Source organism: Ambystoma mexicanum, chromosome 2p (assembly GCF_040938575.1).
Source record: "Ambystoma mexicanum isolate Mex_15411 chromosome 2p, UKY_AmexF1_1, whole genome shotgun sequence".
Taxonomy (NCBI): domain Eukaryota; kingdom Metazoa; phylum Chordata; class Amphibia; order Caudata; family Ambystomatidae; genus Ambystoma; species Ambystoma mexicanum.
Window position 1 is genome coordinate 1,388,321,892 of NC_090923.1, and position 18,534 is coordinate 1,388,340,425.

General features: G+C 47.9%; 1 protein-coding gene across 1 annotated transcript in view; it reads left to right on the top strand.

Annotated features, from left to right (window-relative positions):
- The window catches only part of CCDC12 (coiled-coil domain containing 12), a 531,323-nt gene extending 525,409 nt beyond the window's left edge, over window positions 1–5,914 (top strand). The window contains exons 6-7 of the mRNA XM_069645806.1: window positions 4,000–4,076; window positions 4,706–5,914. Of these exons, the coding sequence (XP_069501907.1) occupies window positions 4,000–4,076; window positions 4,706–4,785 (157 nt within the window). The 3' untranslated portion in view covers window positions 4,786–5,914. The remainder of the gene's footprint in view (window positions 1–3,999; window positions 4,077–4,705) is intronic.
- Window positions 5,915–18,534: the final 12,620 nt, after the last annotated feature.

Sequence of the window (18,534 nt, forward strand, 5' to 3'; positions counted from 1 at the left end):
AGCTCATATGGTTTCAGTCCTGTTTAAAGCTTGCTAACCATTGAACAAGGCATGGTATTCCCCTTCCTCTCTTGAGAAATTCACATCCATACTCAATGCCCTCGTGGCATATTATTACACCTCCAGCATTCCCCTAGGAAAGATACTCAAGACCTTCAAACAAGATCTGTGTGTGAACCATCAAGACATGACATGTACCCTAAGATTCATGAAAGTGTCCTCTCAGACTCTGCCTACATGTTATTCAAAACCAACTTGAATCAAAGACTTCTGAGAACACTTAAATAACAGGAATGAACTACCATTCTCATAACCACAGAATAATGGGACCAGGAAGATACCACGAGTAATGCAGAGCAGAAATGAACAAAAGTACATGCCATGCTCTAGTTCTTGTGGGAGGTACATGCTACTGTGAGATTTAAACCGCAGTCACAGCTGACTACAGTGCACTGCTGCTGGAGAGAGAAAGCTGCTACTCTCGTGACAGACCGAGAGACCAAAGGCCAGCCGAAACGGTCGTGGAGACAACCGGCTCACGAAGGAAGGAACGAAACGCTGACCAAGATGGTAAGCATGCTGCTGCAGGAACGCCAGAAGCCAACATAGGGCTCCTGGGTGTTCGCAGGTGTTTTAACCCAGTGTTCGCCTTGCTGATTCGCAGCCTGAAGCAGAAGAGGCTAGCGCCAATCGCAAGAGGTAGAGAAGCTGAATGAAGGCCACGAGATGGGAAGAATCACCAAGCATCCGCCACCGGTTTGCAACGAGGGAAAAGAAGCACACCAACAAGAGCAAGTGAGTGCCAGAAAAGGAAACGGGGACACCAAGGTGTATTGGCAAGCAAGCCAAAAGCGGATTAATGAAAAGGAAACAATTGAAGTATATGAAAAAGAAAGACACTGTGAACATTTCTTTAAAGGGAAAGACAGGAAGAAAGCAAGGAACTTTCAAAGTGATGAGTGTATGCAATACACATATGAGAAAAGTGCTGGGAAAATAGTATACCAGGCCGACATTGTCAAATAAAGTAAGCATAAGAAAATCTTACTTTTGGGAGTGGGTACAGAACCTACACGAGGAAAGCCCTGTCAGCACAGTATACAATGCAGTTACAAAAGAGGGCATTAGAGAAAGCCCTGGCAGGAGAGTATACCAGGCAATTGCAAGTGAATACATTTGAGAAAGTCCTGGCAGGAAAGCACCCCAGGCAAGGACAAACTGAAGAATGTATAGGAAACACATGCAAAAAGGGGTCCTGAGAAGGATAAATTAGGACTAGTAAAAAGGCTGTGTGAAAACAAAGAGAAGAGCCGTGGAAACCTGGTTTGAGAGTATACCAGGTATTTTGACAAGAGAAACTCAAAGGCAAAGAGCTAAGTTGTTTTGTGTTGTGGAACAAGAGAACTCAAGGAACTGATATCTTTGAATCTACAACAGAAGGAAGAGAAATCCAGGAGAAGGGAATCACCTTGTGGAATAAGGAGCTCTATCCTTCTGGAACCCTTGTGTTGGAGTTATACCTTTTCCTTTCTGAACATTTAAAAACCACTCAAAGTCAAAGACATTACCCTTTCACCTTAGAGTTTAGTTTGTTAGAATGTAAGGGCCAGGATAGTACTTTGGACACAGGACGGTTTTGCTTTGGACATTCTGACCTTGGCAGAGCCTTTGTTTTTGTTGTAGGTAGGGAAACACCTGCAGTGCAGGGAGAGAGAGGCCTTTCGCCACCCCCTTTTACTTTAATGAAAGTCTTTGACCAAAACCATGAACCCCTTGTATCCGACTCTCATTCTTGGTTCATCACAACTCCTTGTTTGGTGTGCCTTAGGATCCAGATACAAACGTCACTCTTGCTGCCCCTGTTCCATGGGCTTGCAGGGTGAGTATCTGCAAGAGTTACAGGTTGGAAGGGTGCAGAAGTAAGGCGCGGACACGATGGTGGCATGTTTTTGGGTATAAACCTTTATTTACTAATAAAAGGTAGGAAACTTGCCTCTCTGTCCCTAAAGCTAAGAGGGGTTTCCCTACCTCAAAGAAAACTCCTGAAATTGTCAGGAAGTCCTAAACTAAAATGTCTGTCACTGTCGTGTCTTAAACCTACCTCTATTCCTAACGCTAACAGTCTAAGGTAACTGTGTAAGGGTGATCTCTTCTCAAAGTAAAAAGTGTTCTTTGTGTTTTCAACCAAAAGAAAAGCTCCCAGTCCCTCTGGTAATAAAAAGTGATGCAAAATAGTGTACTAAAAGTACACGATTCCAGTGCTACGGTTGTGCTCCTTTCCCCTAGACTTCTTATATTATGCTCATTGCTTTAGGGCTCCAGAGCCCTTTTTCTCTCAGATAAAATGTGTCTGGGCAATTCACAAGGTAAGGCGTCTTGTGTTCATGTTTCTTTATCCAAGCAACTTGGCACAGTTCACTATCGAGCGTGGGATTCCTTTTGTCAGTTCCACTCTTATTTTCAATCTCTCATATGATTGAGAGTCCCAGACTTGCAATACATTACATGGCTTGAGTCAATCTCCTGCCAAGCCCGTGTTTTCTCACATACTGTCTGTCTTTCTCTCATAGGGTCCCAGACCATCTTTCTCTCATATGGGTTTCGGGTCCCAGACTCGCACTGGTGTGCTGTGTCTGCTTGGCTGACTCTCCTGATAAACCTACAGCTTCACTTGCATTCAGGGTCCCAGACCCCTTTATTCTTGACCTCTTGTTTGGGGGCGGGTTCCAGACTCTCACTGCTGCATTACATCCACTTGGTTCACTATCCTGCCAAGTACGCCTCTCGTTCAGTGCCCCAGACCCTCTTATTATCTTATTTGGGTGCAGGTCCCAGACTCACACTGCTGTGTTGCATCCACGCTGTGTTGCATCCACTGGTTCACTCTCCTGCCAAGTATACAACTCACTCAGGGTCCCAGACCCTCTGCTTCCAGCTTCATATTCTTCCATTTGTTTCCCCTGACCTCCTGCACCTCGCAGACACCCTGTGTATCTGTTCCTTCCTTCTCATAGTATTAGCAGTTCCCGGGCAGCTGCGTTACTCGGTCTTCCAGTGGGGTCTGCACCGGCTCAGCAATCTTCTGATGCTTCCTGGCTGCATGCTCTTCTTGCGCATTTCGCCAGGGCCCGAGGCGCCTATAGGATTCACTCGGCAGCACCCTGAGTAGTCCTCTCCTGATGGTACTAGGTGAAAACATAGTTTTCACTTGACTGAAAACTAAAAAGATCGATTTAGAAGGACATTCTAAATGGAACTGTCAGCCCCTGCCAAACACGGGTGCTTGCAGGGGCTGACAGGTGAGTGTCTGTGTGTGTGTATGTATGCGTGAGTATTTGTCTGCGTGAGTGTTTCTGTGTACGGATGTGTGTGTGGACTTGGTATGTGTTGTGCTGGGAGGGTTAGGGTGGGTGGGGAAATGGGGATTTGGGGCGCGGGAGCATTTTATATAGCCGCATTTTAAAGCAGACACAAAAAAGGCCAAAATAAATTGGTCTTTTTTGTGTTCAGTCTTTGTGGTAATATCACATAGAACCCTCCTGACAGACCATGTTAAGGTTTTCCATTTCTCCTCCCTTTGGCTTCTCTTTCGGCTCGGCTGCTTTCCTGCACAGCTCCTGCTGTTCCTCTTCAGAAGATCTCTCTCACTCGTTGATATCCCAGCTGATCTCCTTTGAAACTCCATCGTGGTATTGTTATTTTTTCGACCAATCATTTGTGGTAAGAAGCTAGACTGCTCACTCTGCTTCTCCAGAGTGATCCTCAGACTCCCGGCCATCTTCTTCGTCACAGTACCAGTTTCCAACTTATTGGTAAAACACTTTGTACTTTTTGGTCTCTCAGTCTTGCCATGTATGTTGGTTTGACTGACTTCGTTGACTTCAACTTTATATCCGGCTGCACAGGAGCAAGGTTTGATAATGTGGTGGTTTTATTGTTGAAACATCCGCCCATCTCTTTGTGCTTTCACTGAAATATAATCATTAACATCTTCTGCAGGGATTTGAAACGAGACGTAGCCAAGAAACTGGAAAAACTTGAGAAGAGGACGCAGAGGGCCATTGCAGAATTAATAAGTAAGTAGATAAGTCAATAGATAACTTCAAGGGACTGAAATTGCGCTACTGCTATGGAGAAAGTTTAATCATCCATAGTATTCAACAAGAAATTGTACATTGTCTATTATTAGTTCATGCTCTGGATTTGTCATAGCAAATGTAAAACATTAATCTAGATCTACCTTCCAAGGGATACAAAAGTAAGGTAAAGTAAAATAAAGATTTGCTTGGATCACCATTGGCCGCGACCGGCTGTAGCAAGCCCTTAATGGGAGATTCACAAGTCTCTTCATGTCGACTAAGTATGATCTCAAAACCCATTGCAAAAGTGCACTTCACTGGAACTACTGTAAAGATGTATCTTTGTCATTTATGGATGTTTTTGCATATTAAACTCTGATACAATTTCATCCACAAACGACAAAGTCGAAAAACTCCTTTCTCCTTCAGGAATTTCTCCTGAATCTGTTTTCTGGCCCTTTTTTCTGTTCTGTTTTCCTATCAAAATAGAAACTCTGTGGGCATTTGCACCTAGACACAGTTTCTTAATTCACTCTGCTAATTTTCCTTAATCCACCCCTACAGATGATCAGCATCTAGGTCTCTATACTCCCAATCCTTCTGATATGTGTGCATTTCCTCCACAGGAGAAAGACTGAAAGGCCAGGAGGACGATTTGGCGTCAGCGGTTCAGTCGGCGAAACAGGAGGAGGGAGATTCTGATTAAAGGCATGCAGATAAAGCAGCAGGTCATTGTAGGGAGTCTGTTGAGCTGGCCAAAGAACTGGAAAGCGCACCAAGCAATCACTGTCAGCATTCTGCAAGCTTTATGTTGCAAAGACTGCAAACTCGCAGAAAAAAACTGTCCTTTTAGAGCTGTCCAGGCATCTCATCTTGCTGTGGTTCAATTTTCTAAATCTCATGGTTTTGAGGGGATGTACGCTCAGACTTACTGGTCATCAGGTGTATGATGTATATGGCTCAGAGCATAACGGATGAAGCAATCGGAGGCTGAACCAGGAAATTCCACAATGTTAACAAATGGATCTTGCATTTAATCTGACAAAACTGCAAAATGTGCATGCACTGACTCAGTAAGAGTAGGTGCGCTTATGGAACGTATGCTGGTACATGCAGGTTCTACAGCTGGAGGGATTTCATGGTTGTCTGTTAGCCCATATGTGATGGCAGGGCTATTGTGTGCATATCATTTCTTCACAAGGACCCATAGCCTGCATTCTACCAGGCATAGAACAATGTGCAGATTAAACTGGGTTATTCTTGGGCCCGTCTGATTTGTCCTCGCCCCATCACCGACAATATGCAACCCAAAATTCTTCAAGCCGCAATTTCATTTTAGCAGGCTCCTGCACCTCCAACACATGGATAACTAAGAATCTGAGCGTTCTGAGTGGATCAGTGAGCATGGAAGATCAGGCTGCACAGCACTTGGGCTGTCCGTCTAGCAGTCCCACAAAAAGGCCCATAGTGCTAGGCGACTGAGTTTCCACCATTTATCTACCCGTACAAGTAATAATGTCAAAAGAGAACAGGATTGGCTTGTAAGGAAACTAGAACAAATTGCTGGCACTTAGGATTGTAGCATTTTTAAAAAGACATGCGACTGCCCTGCCCATACCCTGCTTAAGAGTCAGAGGCACCCTAATCCCCTGATACAGTCTGATTCCAGACATTACTTTGGTCCAATGCTGCATTTTGTGATCAGTTCGTATTTGAAGATTCGCGATTTATGTATGTAATTTGTACTGGTGAAAGCTCACCTTTAGCTAGATATTTGTTACTTTTCTTTACACATTTATTTTTGTTTTTAAATAAAATAAATGATAATGACAGCATGCGCATTTTCGATGCATTTGTGCTTGAATGTGAAACAGTGTTTGGTTCAATGTCTGTCTGATTTAGGAAGTGGGGCTTCATATTGTGTTCTCGATCTATCCAGGCTGGTAGTTATTGGATTTATGCCCTCGGCATATTACTCACAGTATCAACTAGTATCGTTATTTTGTTTTTTTAAAGATTTGGACAGGCTTTTACTTTATCTAAATAGAACATCTTTTCAGTGAAAATCAGCTTGCATTCAAAGTGTTTTACAATTCACCTTAGCTTCATATTTAAAGGGTTTGTAGTGAGTATAATTTGCCCCAGACATGGGAAATTCTCATTAAGTGAAGACCTGCCAAAGTTGGTAAGTGTGAACCTTGGTGCAAAGATTTTGCTGAGAAAATGGAATAACGTACATGAAAGGAAAAATAAAGAATGAAGCCCCACAGAGGCGTACCTGGTCCTGGAATCTGCACCCAACTGCCTGAGGTCGCAACCATCGCCGGATTCGGTGGTTTCAGCAGCCGTGAGGAAACGGTCGGCTAAACCGTCCTCGTCTTCGGTCCCTCAGGACAGCAATGGGAAGAAGATGGCCGCCATCGGAAGGAAGTTGATTTACACCACGGCGTCCACCATCAAGGCGGCTCAAGCATGCAGAGAGCTGTGGTACAAGCTGGGTCCGATTTTGGAGTTCCTCCCCGACAACAAGAAGATGGAGGCAATTGCTCTCTTCCAGGAAGGGGGGGTAGCATCGGAAGTAGCGTTGGATCACGTCATCACAGTGGTGCTGGACATTGTCAACACAGGGTTCCGGCAGATGGGGAACGGTGCTGGATGAAGGCCACACATTTCCGCCAGAAGGTGCTGGACATGCCTTTCGACGGAGATAACCTTTTCCCGAAGGTCATTGACGAGTCCCTGCAGACCATCAAGGCAGATATGGAAACAGCCCGTTCCCTTGGCACCCTACAGCACCACTCTTCTTTTCGCCCCACCAGAGGAAAGTCAAGCAGGCCTTCAAAAGGTTTCTCCTAATCGTACCGTCAGCCTTCCAGGTCCATGACTCAGGAAGCCTACAGAGGCCATTCGCAGGCCTACGGTGGCAGAGGACGGCATCGTCCCCCGCAAGGCAGGACACCGGTGCCGAAGCAAGCCTGGCCCCACCAGGACATCGGGCCCCCACCCGTGCACCCTGGTGGGAGGCCGGCTGATGAGGTTCATCAGCGAGTCGAAAAAGATCACCACCGGCAGAAGGGTGCTGGACGCTCTCGCCCATGAACATACACTGGAGTTTCAGCGCAAGTGTGTGTGGATCCCTCCGGTGGCCCGCCAGGAGCAGCACATCCCTAAATTCTTGGAGGAGGTCCAGGCCATGCTGCGAAAAGTGGCAATAGAGCTAGTTCCCCAGCAACTCCGGACCTCCGGAGTCTATTCCAGATACTTTTTGGTCAGAAAGAAGACCGGGGGCTGGAGGCCCATTCTCGACTTGCGACATCTGAACAAATACCTCAAGTCCCAGTAATTCAGGATAGTCAACATTGCAACACGTGCTCAGCCAACTGGAAAAGGAGGCTTCTTGACGTTGCTGGACCTGGAGGACACCTACTTCCATGTCCCCATTCACAGGAAACACTGAACGTTTCTATGCTTCGTAGTGCAGAGACAGCACTACCAGTTCAAGGCCCTGCCTTTCGGCTTGAAGTCGACCCCCAGCTGCGGTGACTGACCATCTGCGTCTACAAGGTATACACGTACCTTGGCGATTGCCTCATCCAAGCCCACTCACAAGAGTTGGCTGTCGGACACACACAGGTGATCGTCCAGCTGCTGATGTCTGTAAGATTCTCCAACAACTATCCAACGTCCTGCTTGACACCATCGCAGAACACGCTGTTCCTAGGAGCCAGACTCAATATGGTATCCTGCCTGGCATCCCCCTCAGAGGAGAGGGTAGCGGCCATTCAAGGGAAGATGCAGGGATGGTTGTCGATGAAGACCGCCACAGTGCGAACCATCAAGTTGTTGCTCGGCATGATGTTGTCTTTCATCTCCCTTATCCGGCTCTGCAGGTTACAGATGCAGGCTCTTCAGGAGTTCCTGGATGTTTGCTGGATGCAGGTGTCCAGAGGCTTCGCAGACAAGATCCAGCTCGACAAGGAGTTCCTTCGGGTTATAAGGGGGTGGGGTGCCCGCTCCAACATCGCCCGGGGACGGGGTTTCAAACCCCCATACCAGGGGGCAGTCACCACAAACGCTTCTCTGGAGGGCTGGGGAGCCCACACCGGGTGTCTGCACGCCAAAGGCCTGTGGCTGCTGGAGCAGAAGGTTCTCCATATCAACACCCTAGAGCTACGGCAGTGTTCTGGGCCCTCAAGTCATTCCTTCCACTCTGAAGGGCAAGGTGGTGAGGATCTTTATGGACAACACCACCACAATGTTCTACATCAGGAAGCAGGGGGGGGCACTCAGTCCCTAGCACTCTCCAAGGAAGCATAGGACTTGTGGCGCTGGGCCATTGGACATGAGATGTTCTTCACCCCCCTTCACCTAGCAGGAGTCAAGAACATCATTGCAGACTCCCTCAGCAGGGAATTGCGCTCCTGCCACGAGTGGGAACTTTGGCAGGAACAGGTGGACCGCATCTTCGTCAAGTGGGGCAGGCCCCTGATAAGTCTGTTTGCGATGATGGCGAACTCCAAATGACGGATGTTTGCCAGCAGATCCCACCAACCGAGGAGCCTGGGGGACACGTTCTCCTTCCTGTGGGAAGGCCCGTTTCTATACGCGTTTCCTCTGTTGCCTCTCCTGCTTCGAGTCATCAGCACAAACAGTGCCAGTGCAGGATGATACTCATCATCCCATCGCCTCCGGTTATGCTTCCAGCGGTTCCGGATCTTCTCACCAGAGAAGGAGGCACATTCTAAACTACGACCAAGGATCGGTGAACCTCAGGACTTTGCTCCTGCAGCCCTAGAGTTTTGGAGATAGGAGTTGCCGGCGGACTGTCGAGAGGTTCTCGCCAAGGCGTCATCGACTTTGAAGTGCTACGGCAAAAGTGTAATCGTTTCGCTACGTGGTGCCATGATCAGAAGATCACGACCCCTCAGATTCTTCCATACTTGCTATCCTTGGCCAAGGCTGAACTGGCACACGCCTCGATCAAGATACATCTGGCGGCAATCTCCCACTACACCAGATCCCCTGGAAGATCTTCCCTTTGGTCTCATAGACTCGTCAAGGAGTTCCTCAAGGACTGTTTTGATCTTTCCCACCGGTAAAGGCCTCTGCCCCTGCGTGCACACTCCACGTGGTGTTGACAAGACTCATGGGGGCCCCTAGGAGCCTATGCATCAGGCCCCTCTCAAGTTCCTCTCGTGGAAAACGGCTTTCCTTGTGGCCATCACCTCTGCCAGGAGGGTAGGTGAGATCCAGGCACTGTCCTGCAAACAGCCTTACCAGACTTGCCACGAATCGAGGGTGGTGCTGCCGACGCACCCCTCTTTTATGCCTGTCTGAATTCCAGTTCAACAAGACTTTGGCGTTACCTGTTGTTTTCCCGAAGCCTTTGTCACTGGCTGAAAGGGCATTGCACCCGCTGGATGTTGCTCGTTCCCTGAAGTTCAATGTGACCCGCACAAAGGGTTTTCGGAAGACCTCTCAAGACCTCTGTTTGTGAACTTTGGTCCTGTGAACCATGGGAAGGCATTGTCCAAGGCTTCCATCTCAAGGTGGCTCTCCGGCTGCATCACGCACTGTATCGGTTGGCGAACCGACCGCTGCCTGGCCGTCCGAGAGCCCACTCCACCAGAGCGATTGTTGTGACCACAGCGTTCCTGTCTGGTGTGCCCCTGCTTGACATCTGCAGGGCGGCTACTTGGAGGTCCACACACACCATCACGAAATTCTACTGCATCGACGGAATCCAGGGAGGAGTCCAGAGTCGGCCAAGCAGTGCTATGCAACCTGTTTACTTGAGGTGAGTCTGACCCAGAGGTAAGAGCTGATTGCTTCTGTTGAGCCTTGCCCCCTCCCGTGGTTGTGTAATGTTGTACTGCTCTGTATACGTTATTCATGAGCATGTGACTCCATGCCAGACCCCATGCTGGAGAAGGAAAAGGTTACTTACCTGTAACTGTTGTTCTCCAGCATGGGTCTGGCATGGATTCACATGCGAACCCTCCCTCCGTCCCCTCTGCAGCTCTTCTTGGTCATACTGCCACTTTACGTGCTTATCAAATCTGAATATGGCTGCCAGAGGAGGGGCTTAGAGAGAGGACTGTCATTGGATGGAGGCAGTATGACCCAGAGGACAGTGATTGGTTTAAACGACAAATACAGCATGAAAGTGAAACTGTTTTTCTTTTACAGAGGATTCCCACCTTGATGACTGGGGAATATTCATGATCATTTGAATGCATGCCAGACCCATGCTGGAGAACAACAGTTACAGGTAAGTAACATGTTCCTTCTTCCCCACCCCCTTCCATGGGACTGCAACTAAGAGCTGGCACCTGTGATTGTTGACTGGGGAAAGGCGGGGCTGTGGTCCTACGCTACATGTAGCTCAAAATAAGGCTGAGGGGCAAGGCCTACCTCTATAGGCACCCAGGCAGCCACTTTGAAAGTTCTATGTGTACATGGTGAGCCAGAAAGAGCTGTCTGTGCCTGCAACTATCATGCAGCCGAATTTTGGACAGGTACGTTTACTCTGGGATGGATACTGTAATTATATTTCCTCATTGCATGCTTCCTTAGAGTTTGGGATATAGCCTGTACATGTGCGCATCCGAAGAGATTTCACAGGTCTGTGGAAGGGTTCATGGACGCGAGTGAAGCCTGGAAGTGTTCAGTTACAAGGAAAATCAGGCACCCAGGGACACAAGGGGTGCCTCTAACTGTTCCGTCACGCTTGTCTTGGCCCAGGGAGGGGGTTGTCAAGTACTGTGAGTTGGGGGGTGGTGCCTGATAACAGTTGGCCTTGGGGCGAGGAAGTAATAACAGTTGGCCTGTGCAGGAATGGATATTTGGTGTCATCACTGTAGGTATCCCCTTATCTTCGTAGGCTCCTGGGGAGCAGTAATAACGATAACTACAAAACAGATCCCTCACGAGTATAACTTACTTATTCAACCAGGCGGAATGGACCTGTACAGGCAGAAGTTTAAATATTATTCATTTTAGTAACATATTTTATAAAAAAAACTGCTTTTACTTCTCAAAATAAGCTCTATGGATGGAATTGAGCATTTGGCAATAAGAACGGCCAAGAGGGTAAGCTCAAATAGGTGATCTTGGATATTTATGATCGGGGGACAGTATCATGGACATGATTTGTGTTCTATGACTGAAACAACACAGCCAATATGGTTATCTGTACTTGCTGCAATTACTTGGCTGTCCCAGGCAGAGTCCTTTGTCAACACATTTCTAATAGTGAACTACAACAGGAAGAATAGTGTATTGGTTACCCTCGCTACTGGAAGAATTATAACGCGGTTGAGGTAGGTGGTTTTGCATTCTATACTGAGGAGGGCATGCACGTACTAAGACTTTTCAATGATAATTAGAGGTGAACCCTTTCATTTTGGTTACGTCGTTGCAGGATTTGGTTTCCTCTTTTCTAATTGAGGATGGAGGTGTTTCCGCGTCAGTCATACAATTATGGAAGAGCTTATGGTAAATGCTCTTTTCTTTAATACGGGGAGCAGCAACGTAGCACAATGGTTCATGCACAGGCACTAGCGTTTTAAAGGGTATTTTAAATATATATATATATATGTGTGTGTGTGTGTGTGTGTGTGTGTGTGTGTGTATATATATATATATATATATATATATATATATATATATATATATATATATACCCTTTAAAACGCGAGTGTATTGGCATTTTGGAATACATAGAGACTATACAGGCGGGTATGTGGCTATTATAAAGACATCAGGAATCACATATGCTACATGTCCGCCTGAGGAAGACGGACATCAACTCAAATGTTGAATTAGATGTTTTTACTGTTGAAACTAGGAAAAAGGGAAGTTAAACATTGAGTATTGAGGAGCATGTTTATTTGGCGTGTATCCTCTATAACCTCTAGCAGAGGAACTTTTTTTGTATTTCATAAAGTAACAGCTACATGTTTGCAATATTGTACATGTGTTCAATGTTGGCTGCAATTACAGCACATTTATACGATTGTTGCACATAAAGTTTGCGGATCTGCACATTCTATTCTTTTTTTCACTGCCTCCTTTTATTCGCCATTTGCACATATTGTTGATGGCTTTTTATGAAATGTCTTTTTGAAATATGTGTAGAATGTTTGTATAATATTTTTTTTTAATGTAAAACAAATATTTTGAGAAGTAAAAAAAAAGTTGTATAAAATGTTATAAAATTAAGAATATTGAAACGTCAACCTGTACAGATTAATCGTTTGCTTCTTGAGCACCTAGTTGAATTAGTAAATTGTACTTGTACTCATGAGGCATCAGTTTTGTAGTATGGTGTGATCACTGTGACAGGCCCCTGCCGAATGATATCGACAAAGGGAGAGCACCCTAGTGGATCCATCCCCCAGGCCCAAATGTGCATGGGGAGGCCTACAGGTCTGTGGGGCAGAACATCTTGCTGTGCTATACCAAAGAAACTGTCCCTTCAATGTCGGCTACAAATCTCAGCCTTACAGGCACTCCGCATTGCTTTCAGAGACCATCTCCGATTATGAAATCAGTAAAGTTTTTCCTCTGGAGTGGCTGCCTGTGGCACCTGAACTTCGAAGTGAAGGTCTGTATACCTTCCTTTCTTCGGCGGCACCGCAGAGGAGGTTTGCGGCACTTGTTCTTATACAATGTATCCCTCGATAGCTCCACGACTGGAACAAGTACTGCAGGAGCTATAACCTTGCAATTCCCTGGAGGATGAAAGCTCTTATGCATAGAATAGTTTTCCTGGCTCATCTCTGAATGTGTGAACTCCTGTTAGTTACACTCAGAAAACAGAGGCATTTGAAGGGGAGTCTATAGACTTAGTGCAGTTTCCAAAGGGAGAGGCCCTTGCGAAATCTAATACATCTGCTCACTGGTATGTAACCTCAGAACAGGACCCTCCCTAACCACATGAGCCTAGGCACGTGGACCAATCAGAATCCAGGCTCGCCCACTCTGTCCAGGTGCAACCATGTTCCCTGGGCTCCACCTTGGGTGAGGGGGGCGCAGGCTATATAGCCGAACCTAGCCAGCTCTGAGAATGGGTACTTCGGGGATGAGCTATAAAGAGCAGTATGGGGACAATTGGAGCACTAAAAAGATTTAAGGAAGTTGAAGTAGAGAATTGGAGGCTGAGGATAGAGGTGTTGGTTGGAGTAGGACGTTCACCATCAGAGAGAAGGAACTAATGGTAGAGAATTTTTGACATGGGCACCACCTGGAAAGAGAAACCCACTGAAAATCTCGTTGGTGGGAGGGGGGATAATGTTATGATTCCTGGACACCAGTGTTCCTGATGCATTTGGAAACACTGGTCAGATGAGACCACCAAGTGTTAGTGTGTATCCCACAGCGTGGTCTAGCCTTTTTTTAAGATGGTGCCACCTTCACTTAGGGACTCGAAGAAAGAATTAATAATATGGATGCCAGCAACTACGAGGTTCGTTGCAACTGTGGAATTAGCCTGCACTACGTGAAGCTCATTTCTGGGCGCCTTGCTGTGTCTCTTCCCCTAGTTCCGTGTCCTATTCTGTTCCTTTGTTCCTGGCTCTTCTCTGTTCCTGTTTTGCTCCTATTACTTTGACCTCTTTCAGAGGGATTTCTGAACCGGTCTTGCTACTACCAATCTTTTGGAAGGAAGGGGCAGTTTCCTCTTTGGCTTTCCTCCACTTCACACTGATTCCTGCTGCTCTGAGGTTTTTCCACATGAACGTTTTTCTTCTCTGTCTTGGCTATCATCGCTGGGGCCTCTGTGTAAAAGACGTCGCTCCTTAGATGTAGCAGCGTGGCTTCAAGGAGTGATAGGCCATTTCTTCACCAACCTTTACCAACCACGCTCTTCAGGTTAGGCCTTTCACCGCTGGTTAGCCCTTGAGAAGAGGGCTTCTGAGCAGAAGGATGCTGCTGCAACCCCAAAGCAGAAACTAGGAGACAACAGGAGGAGAAATTACTTACCATGATGGTATTTCTATAGATTCTTCTCCCGCAGATTCCTCATCAGATAGATAACCCTTCCAGCGTCAGCTGCTCCAAAAACATATTCGACAGGGGGCGTGGTGCACCTCAACTTGGCTGTAGATCCATCTTGCCTCGATGCCCCGGTCGTCGGCTCTGGACGTGACGGTCATCGTACATATACTGCGTCACTATGCCCCTGTGGCTCAGTTCCCAACTTTTTTCCCCTCCAAGCTCAGCCACTGCAGAGGAAAACTAACGATACGGCCAAACAGGCGAAAGTGAATAGAAATGAAAACCCAACTGGGATTTCCTTTCTGTGTATTTTTTTGAATTTTTTTTTTTTGTTGCGAATAGAGACCACAGAAAGAATGCAGCACTGAACTAAAAGAGGACCAGAGTCCCTGAAACTATCGCTCACCTCTTTCCACCCAAGAGAAAGACAGCCACTGACTGCAGACACTTTCATAGCGGAGGAGAATGGAAGGGGTGAAGAGGAATTTGCAGGAGAAGAATCCATAGGAAGAACAATACAGTAAGTAATTTCTCCTTCAATGGATTGGCTTTCTCCCTCAGATAGACTCCCAAAGCAGTTTTCGTGTTGGAGGCGGGATGAAAGTACCTTCAAGCAGAAGATTCTGGAAAACAGCCCTTCCAAATCGAGCGTCGGCCCTGTGAGCAACATCTAGGCTGTAGTACTTAGCAAAAGTATGTAGTGAAGACCAAGCTGCCGCTTAGAAAATGTCCTTTACTGGTACTCCTATTTGCAGCACTGTTGAGGTAGATACCCCTCTGGTGGAATGGGCCCTGATGCCCAGAGGCAACTCTTTCCCTGCGTTATGATAGCATTCAGAGATGCACAGGGTTATCTATGCACAGCGTGATCAACCGTGATCTGCTTTGAAACATCTAAGCCTAGCCACAGAGAAGGCCACAAATAACTGTCTACCATTCTGAATGCCGCCTTCCTGGCCACATAAAAACTCAACGCCCTCTTCTGGTCTAGTCTGTGAAATCATTCCTCCTCTTTGGAGGGGTGTGGAGGTGGATAAAAAACAGGATGGCCAATGGCCTGGGAAAAGTGAAATTCTGACTCGACCGTGGGCAGGAATCCGCATCACGCCTTCAGAGAAGCTTTCTCTTGAAAGAAATGACTTGCAAGACAAGGCCTGCAGCTCGCTGACCTGCCTGGCTGATGTGATGACCACTAGGAAAGCTGTTTTCAAGGTGAGCAACCGCAAAGAACAATAATTTAAAGGCTCAAAAGGAGCCACAAGAAAGGTGAGGACCAAATTAAGGTCCCAGTCAGGAACGACAAAGGGAGTAGGCGGAAACCTATTCACAAGGCCCTTCAGGATTTGGGCCATAACTGGGATCATGAAGAAGGACCCTTAATCCTGATACCTTTTGAACACAGACAAAGCCGCCAAGTATCCTTTGACTATGGTGACCTGAAGAGGACAGTGACAGAAGGAACTCCATCACAGTAGTGGTGGGACAAGAGATAGGGCCAATCTCGCATTCCCTACACCACGCCTCAAATTGTCTCCATCTGCACGCATACTGTGGTCTTGTTGATGGCCTGTGTGCAGCCAACAGCACCTCAAGTACTTCCTTGGAGAGATCCCAGTCATCATATTGCATCCTCTCAAGAGCCACACATGTAGGTTGAGGGATTCTGGGTTCGGATGGAGCACCTGACCTTCCGACTGGGATAGGAGTTCCGGGTGACGAGGCAGCTGGAGAGGTGGGCAGATGGTCGAGTCCAGAAGGTCTGAGTACCATGTCCTCCTCGCCCAATCCGATCAGGGTTGCTCGAAACCTCCTGAAAACCTACGGATTGATGGGAATCAGAGGGAAGGCATTGTGAATGGTGAAAGTGCAGGCCACAAGAAACGGATCCACTAGCACGCCGATCGCTATGAATTCCCTCAAGAAAAACTGTCTGCACTTCCTGTTGGATTCTGTGGCAAACCGATTCACTGCCGGGCCCCAGAGAGAGAGAAGACCTCTTCCAGGACTTCCTGGCACCTCCCACTCATGTGAGACTGTGCTCTGCCTGCTCAGAGCATCCGCCAAACTGTTCTCTGTACCTGCCAGATGGACTGCTGAAGTCGGGATCTGGTTCTCCAACAACCAGATTCACAGCTGCATCGCCTCTCTGCAAAGAGGGAGGGAGTGCACGCCACCCTGTTTGTCCAGGTAGTGCCTGGCCACTGTATTATCCGTCAAAACTAGGACATGCTCCCCTTCAGTCACCTTCAGGCCTAACCCGATGGCTCGCAACTCCAGTCTGCCACCGGGGCTCTATCGCTGACCAAGTCCTCGCAGTCAGTGCCCCAACCTTTCAAGGACGCATCCGTGACCACCCTGGCCTGGGTCCGCGAAGGCCAGAACGGTTCCCCTGCCAACATGTTGCTGCTGCGGACCCACCAACAGATGTCATAGACCACTGACCTGGACACTCTGAGAACATCCCTCAAAGTGCCGAAGTACTGGGACCACTGACCCCACAGGAGCCATTACAGAGACTGCATCCACAGTCTGGCCTATGGCACTAGAAAAATACAGAAGGCCATGAGACCTAAGAGGCGGAGGAAGGAAGCCGCTGGTAAGGTGGCATGGTTCTGGAAGAGCTGGACCATCTGTCCAACGCTGGCAACTCTCCTCGGGGGAGAAGGCTTTCACACTACAGTGTCTAGGACTGCTCAAATGCAGCCTTTGTGCTGGTGTTGTGTGGGACCTTTGCAAGTTCAGGGGGATGGCCAGCCTGTGGAGTAATGAGCAGGTGTCCTTGAGATGGAACAAAACCTGCTCCGTCGATCAGCCAGTCATCAACGTATGGGAACACATGGACACACCGGATCTCCTGAGGTGAGGTACGACTACCACCATGAGCTTGGTGAAGACCCTCGGAGCGGAGGTCAAACCAAAGGGAAGGACCTTGAATTGGTAGTGCTTATCTCCTATAAGGAACCTCAGGAACTTATTGTGCTTCTGGTGGATCGGCACATGAAAGTATGCGTCCTGGAGATCTATCAACACCAGCCAGTCTTGCAACTCAAGAGCGCTGAAAATGTCTCTCAACGTCACCATCTTGAGTTTCTTTCCTCAGGAACTTGTTCAATGCCTTGAGGTCCAAGATGGGACGGAGTCCTCCCCCCTTCTTGGGTACCAGGAAATACCGGGAATATCAACCTGATCGTCTCTGCCCAGGAGGTACCTCGTCCATGGCACCCTTCAAAAGCAGGGCTTGCAGTTCTTCATGCGGCTTCTCTTCGGTTGCTGTAGAGGTGGTCGAGGCCTGTCTGGCGGCCTTATTAAGAAAGGCAGACAGTAACCACACCCAACGAGCTGAAGAGCCCAGGCATCGGCGGTAATCTCCCGTCATTGAGCCCAGTACTCGATTATCCAACCGGGGAATCGTGGGGGGAGAATCAAAGCAGCGTTGAAGACAGTGCCGCCCCCTGCCACTGTTGCTGCTGTCTGCTAGCCTTTAGAGGTCCGTCTCCACCTTCCGGAGTGCGAGAAACACCTCTGCCCCTACCTGGCTCGTGGTAGCTGAGCCTTCCTGCCATAGGGGACAGAGCACTGGTAGCCTCTACCCCTTGATGCAAAACTAAAGACAGGCTTTGCCGGGTGTTTCACAGCTAGGCCCAGCAACTTTGCGGCTAGCTTGGACTCTTTGAACTTCTCCCGAGAGTTGTCGGCATTGAGGCTGAAAAGATTCTCACCATCGAAAGCAATGTCCAGGAGCTTATTTTGTATATTAGAGAGAATCCTGAAGTATGCAGGTAAGCCTGCCTCCTCAGGACTGTGACCGACCCCATAGATCTGCCGACAGTCTACAACATCCAGGCCCATCTGCAAAGACTGCCGGGCCACCTCTTTGCTGTCGTCTACCAACCTCTGGAAGCCCTCCCACATCTCCCCTTCGAGGATATACTGGGCAGCCTCCCCAATAGCCGTCCACAAACCAAAGGAATATTTTGCGAATGCGAAAGAGGCATTGACCGCCTTCAGGGTCATATTCTTGATGAGAAGATTTTATTTGTCAAAGCGTCACACTTCTTCCCCTACCTATCAGTCGGGAGAATTGACATAGAAGTGGCTGGCGTGGTAAACACTGTGGCCACCTTCACCACTAACCTCTCCGGTGTTGGGTGGGTGGAGAGAGAGACAGGGTCTCCCCTTGCTGGCCTCTACTTCTTTGAGAAGTCAGAATTGACTGGGGGTGGGGTACAAGGTCTCTGCCACTAGCTGGTGATAGGGTCAGCGATAGCTGCATTGAAGGGCATGGCCCTTGCAGTAGCAGGTCCCTCATCAAGAATGTCAGTTAAATCATAGCCAGATAATGGCTTGGCTTGATCACTCCACCCCACGGTATCCACCACGCTATCCACCAAAGCCCTTAACTTGACATTAGTGTGTCTATACGGGTGGGCCTTCTGCATTTTCATGTCCGGGGACG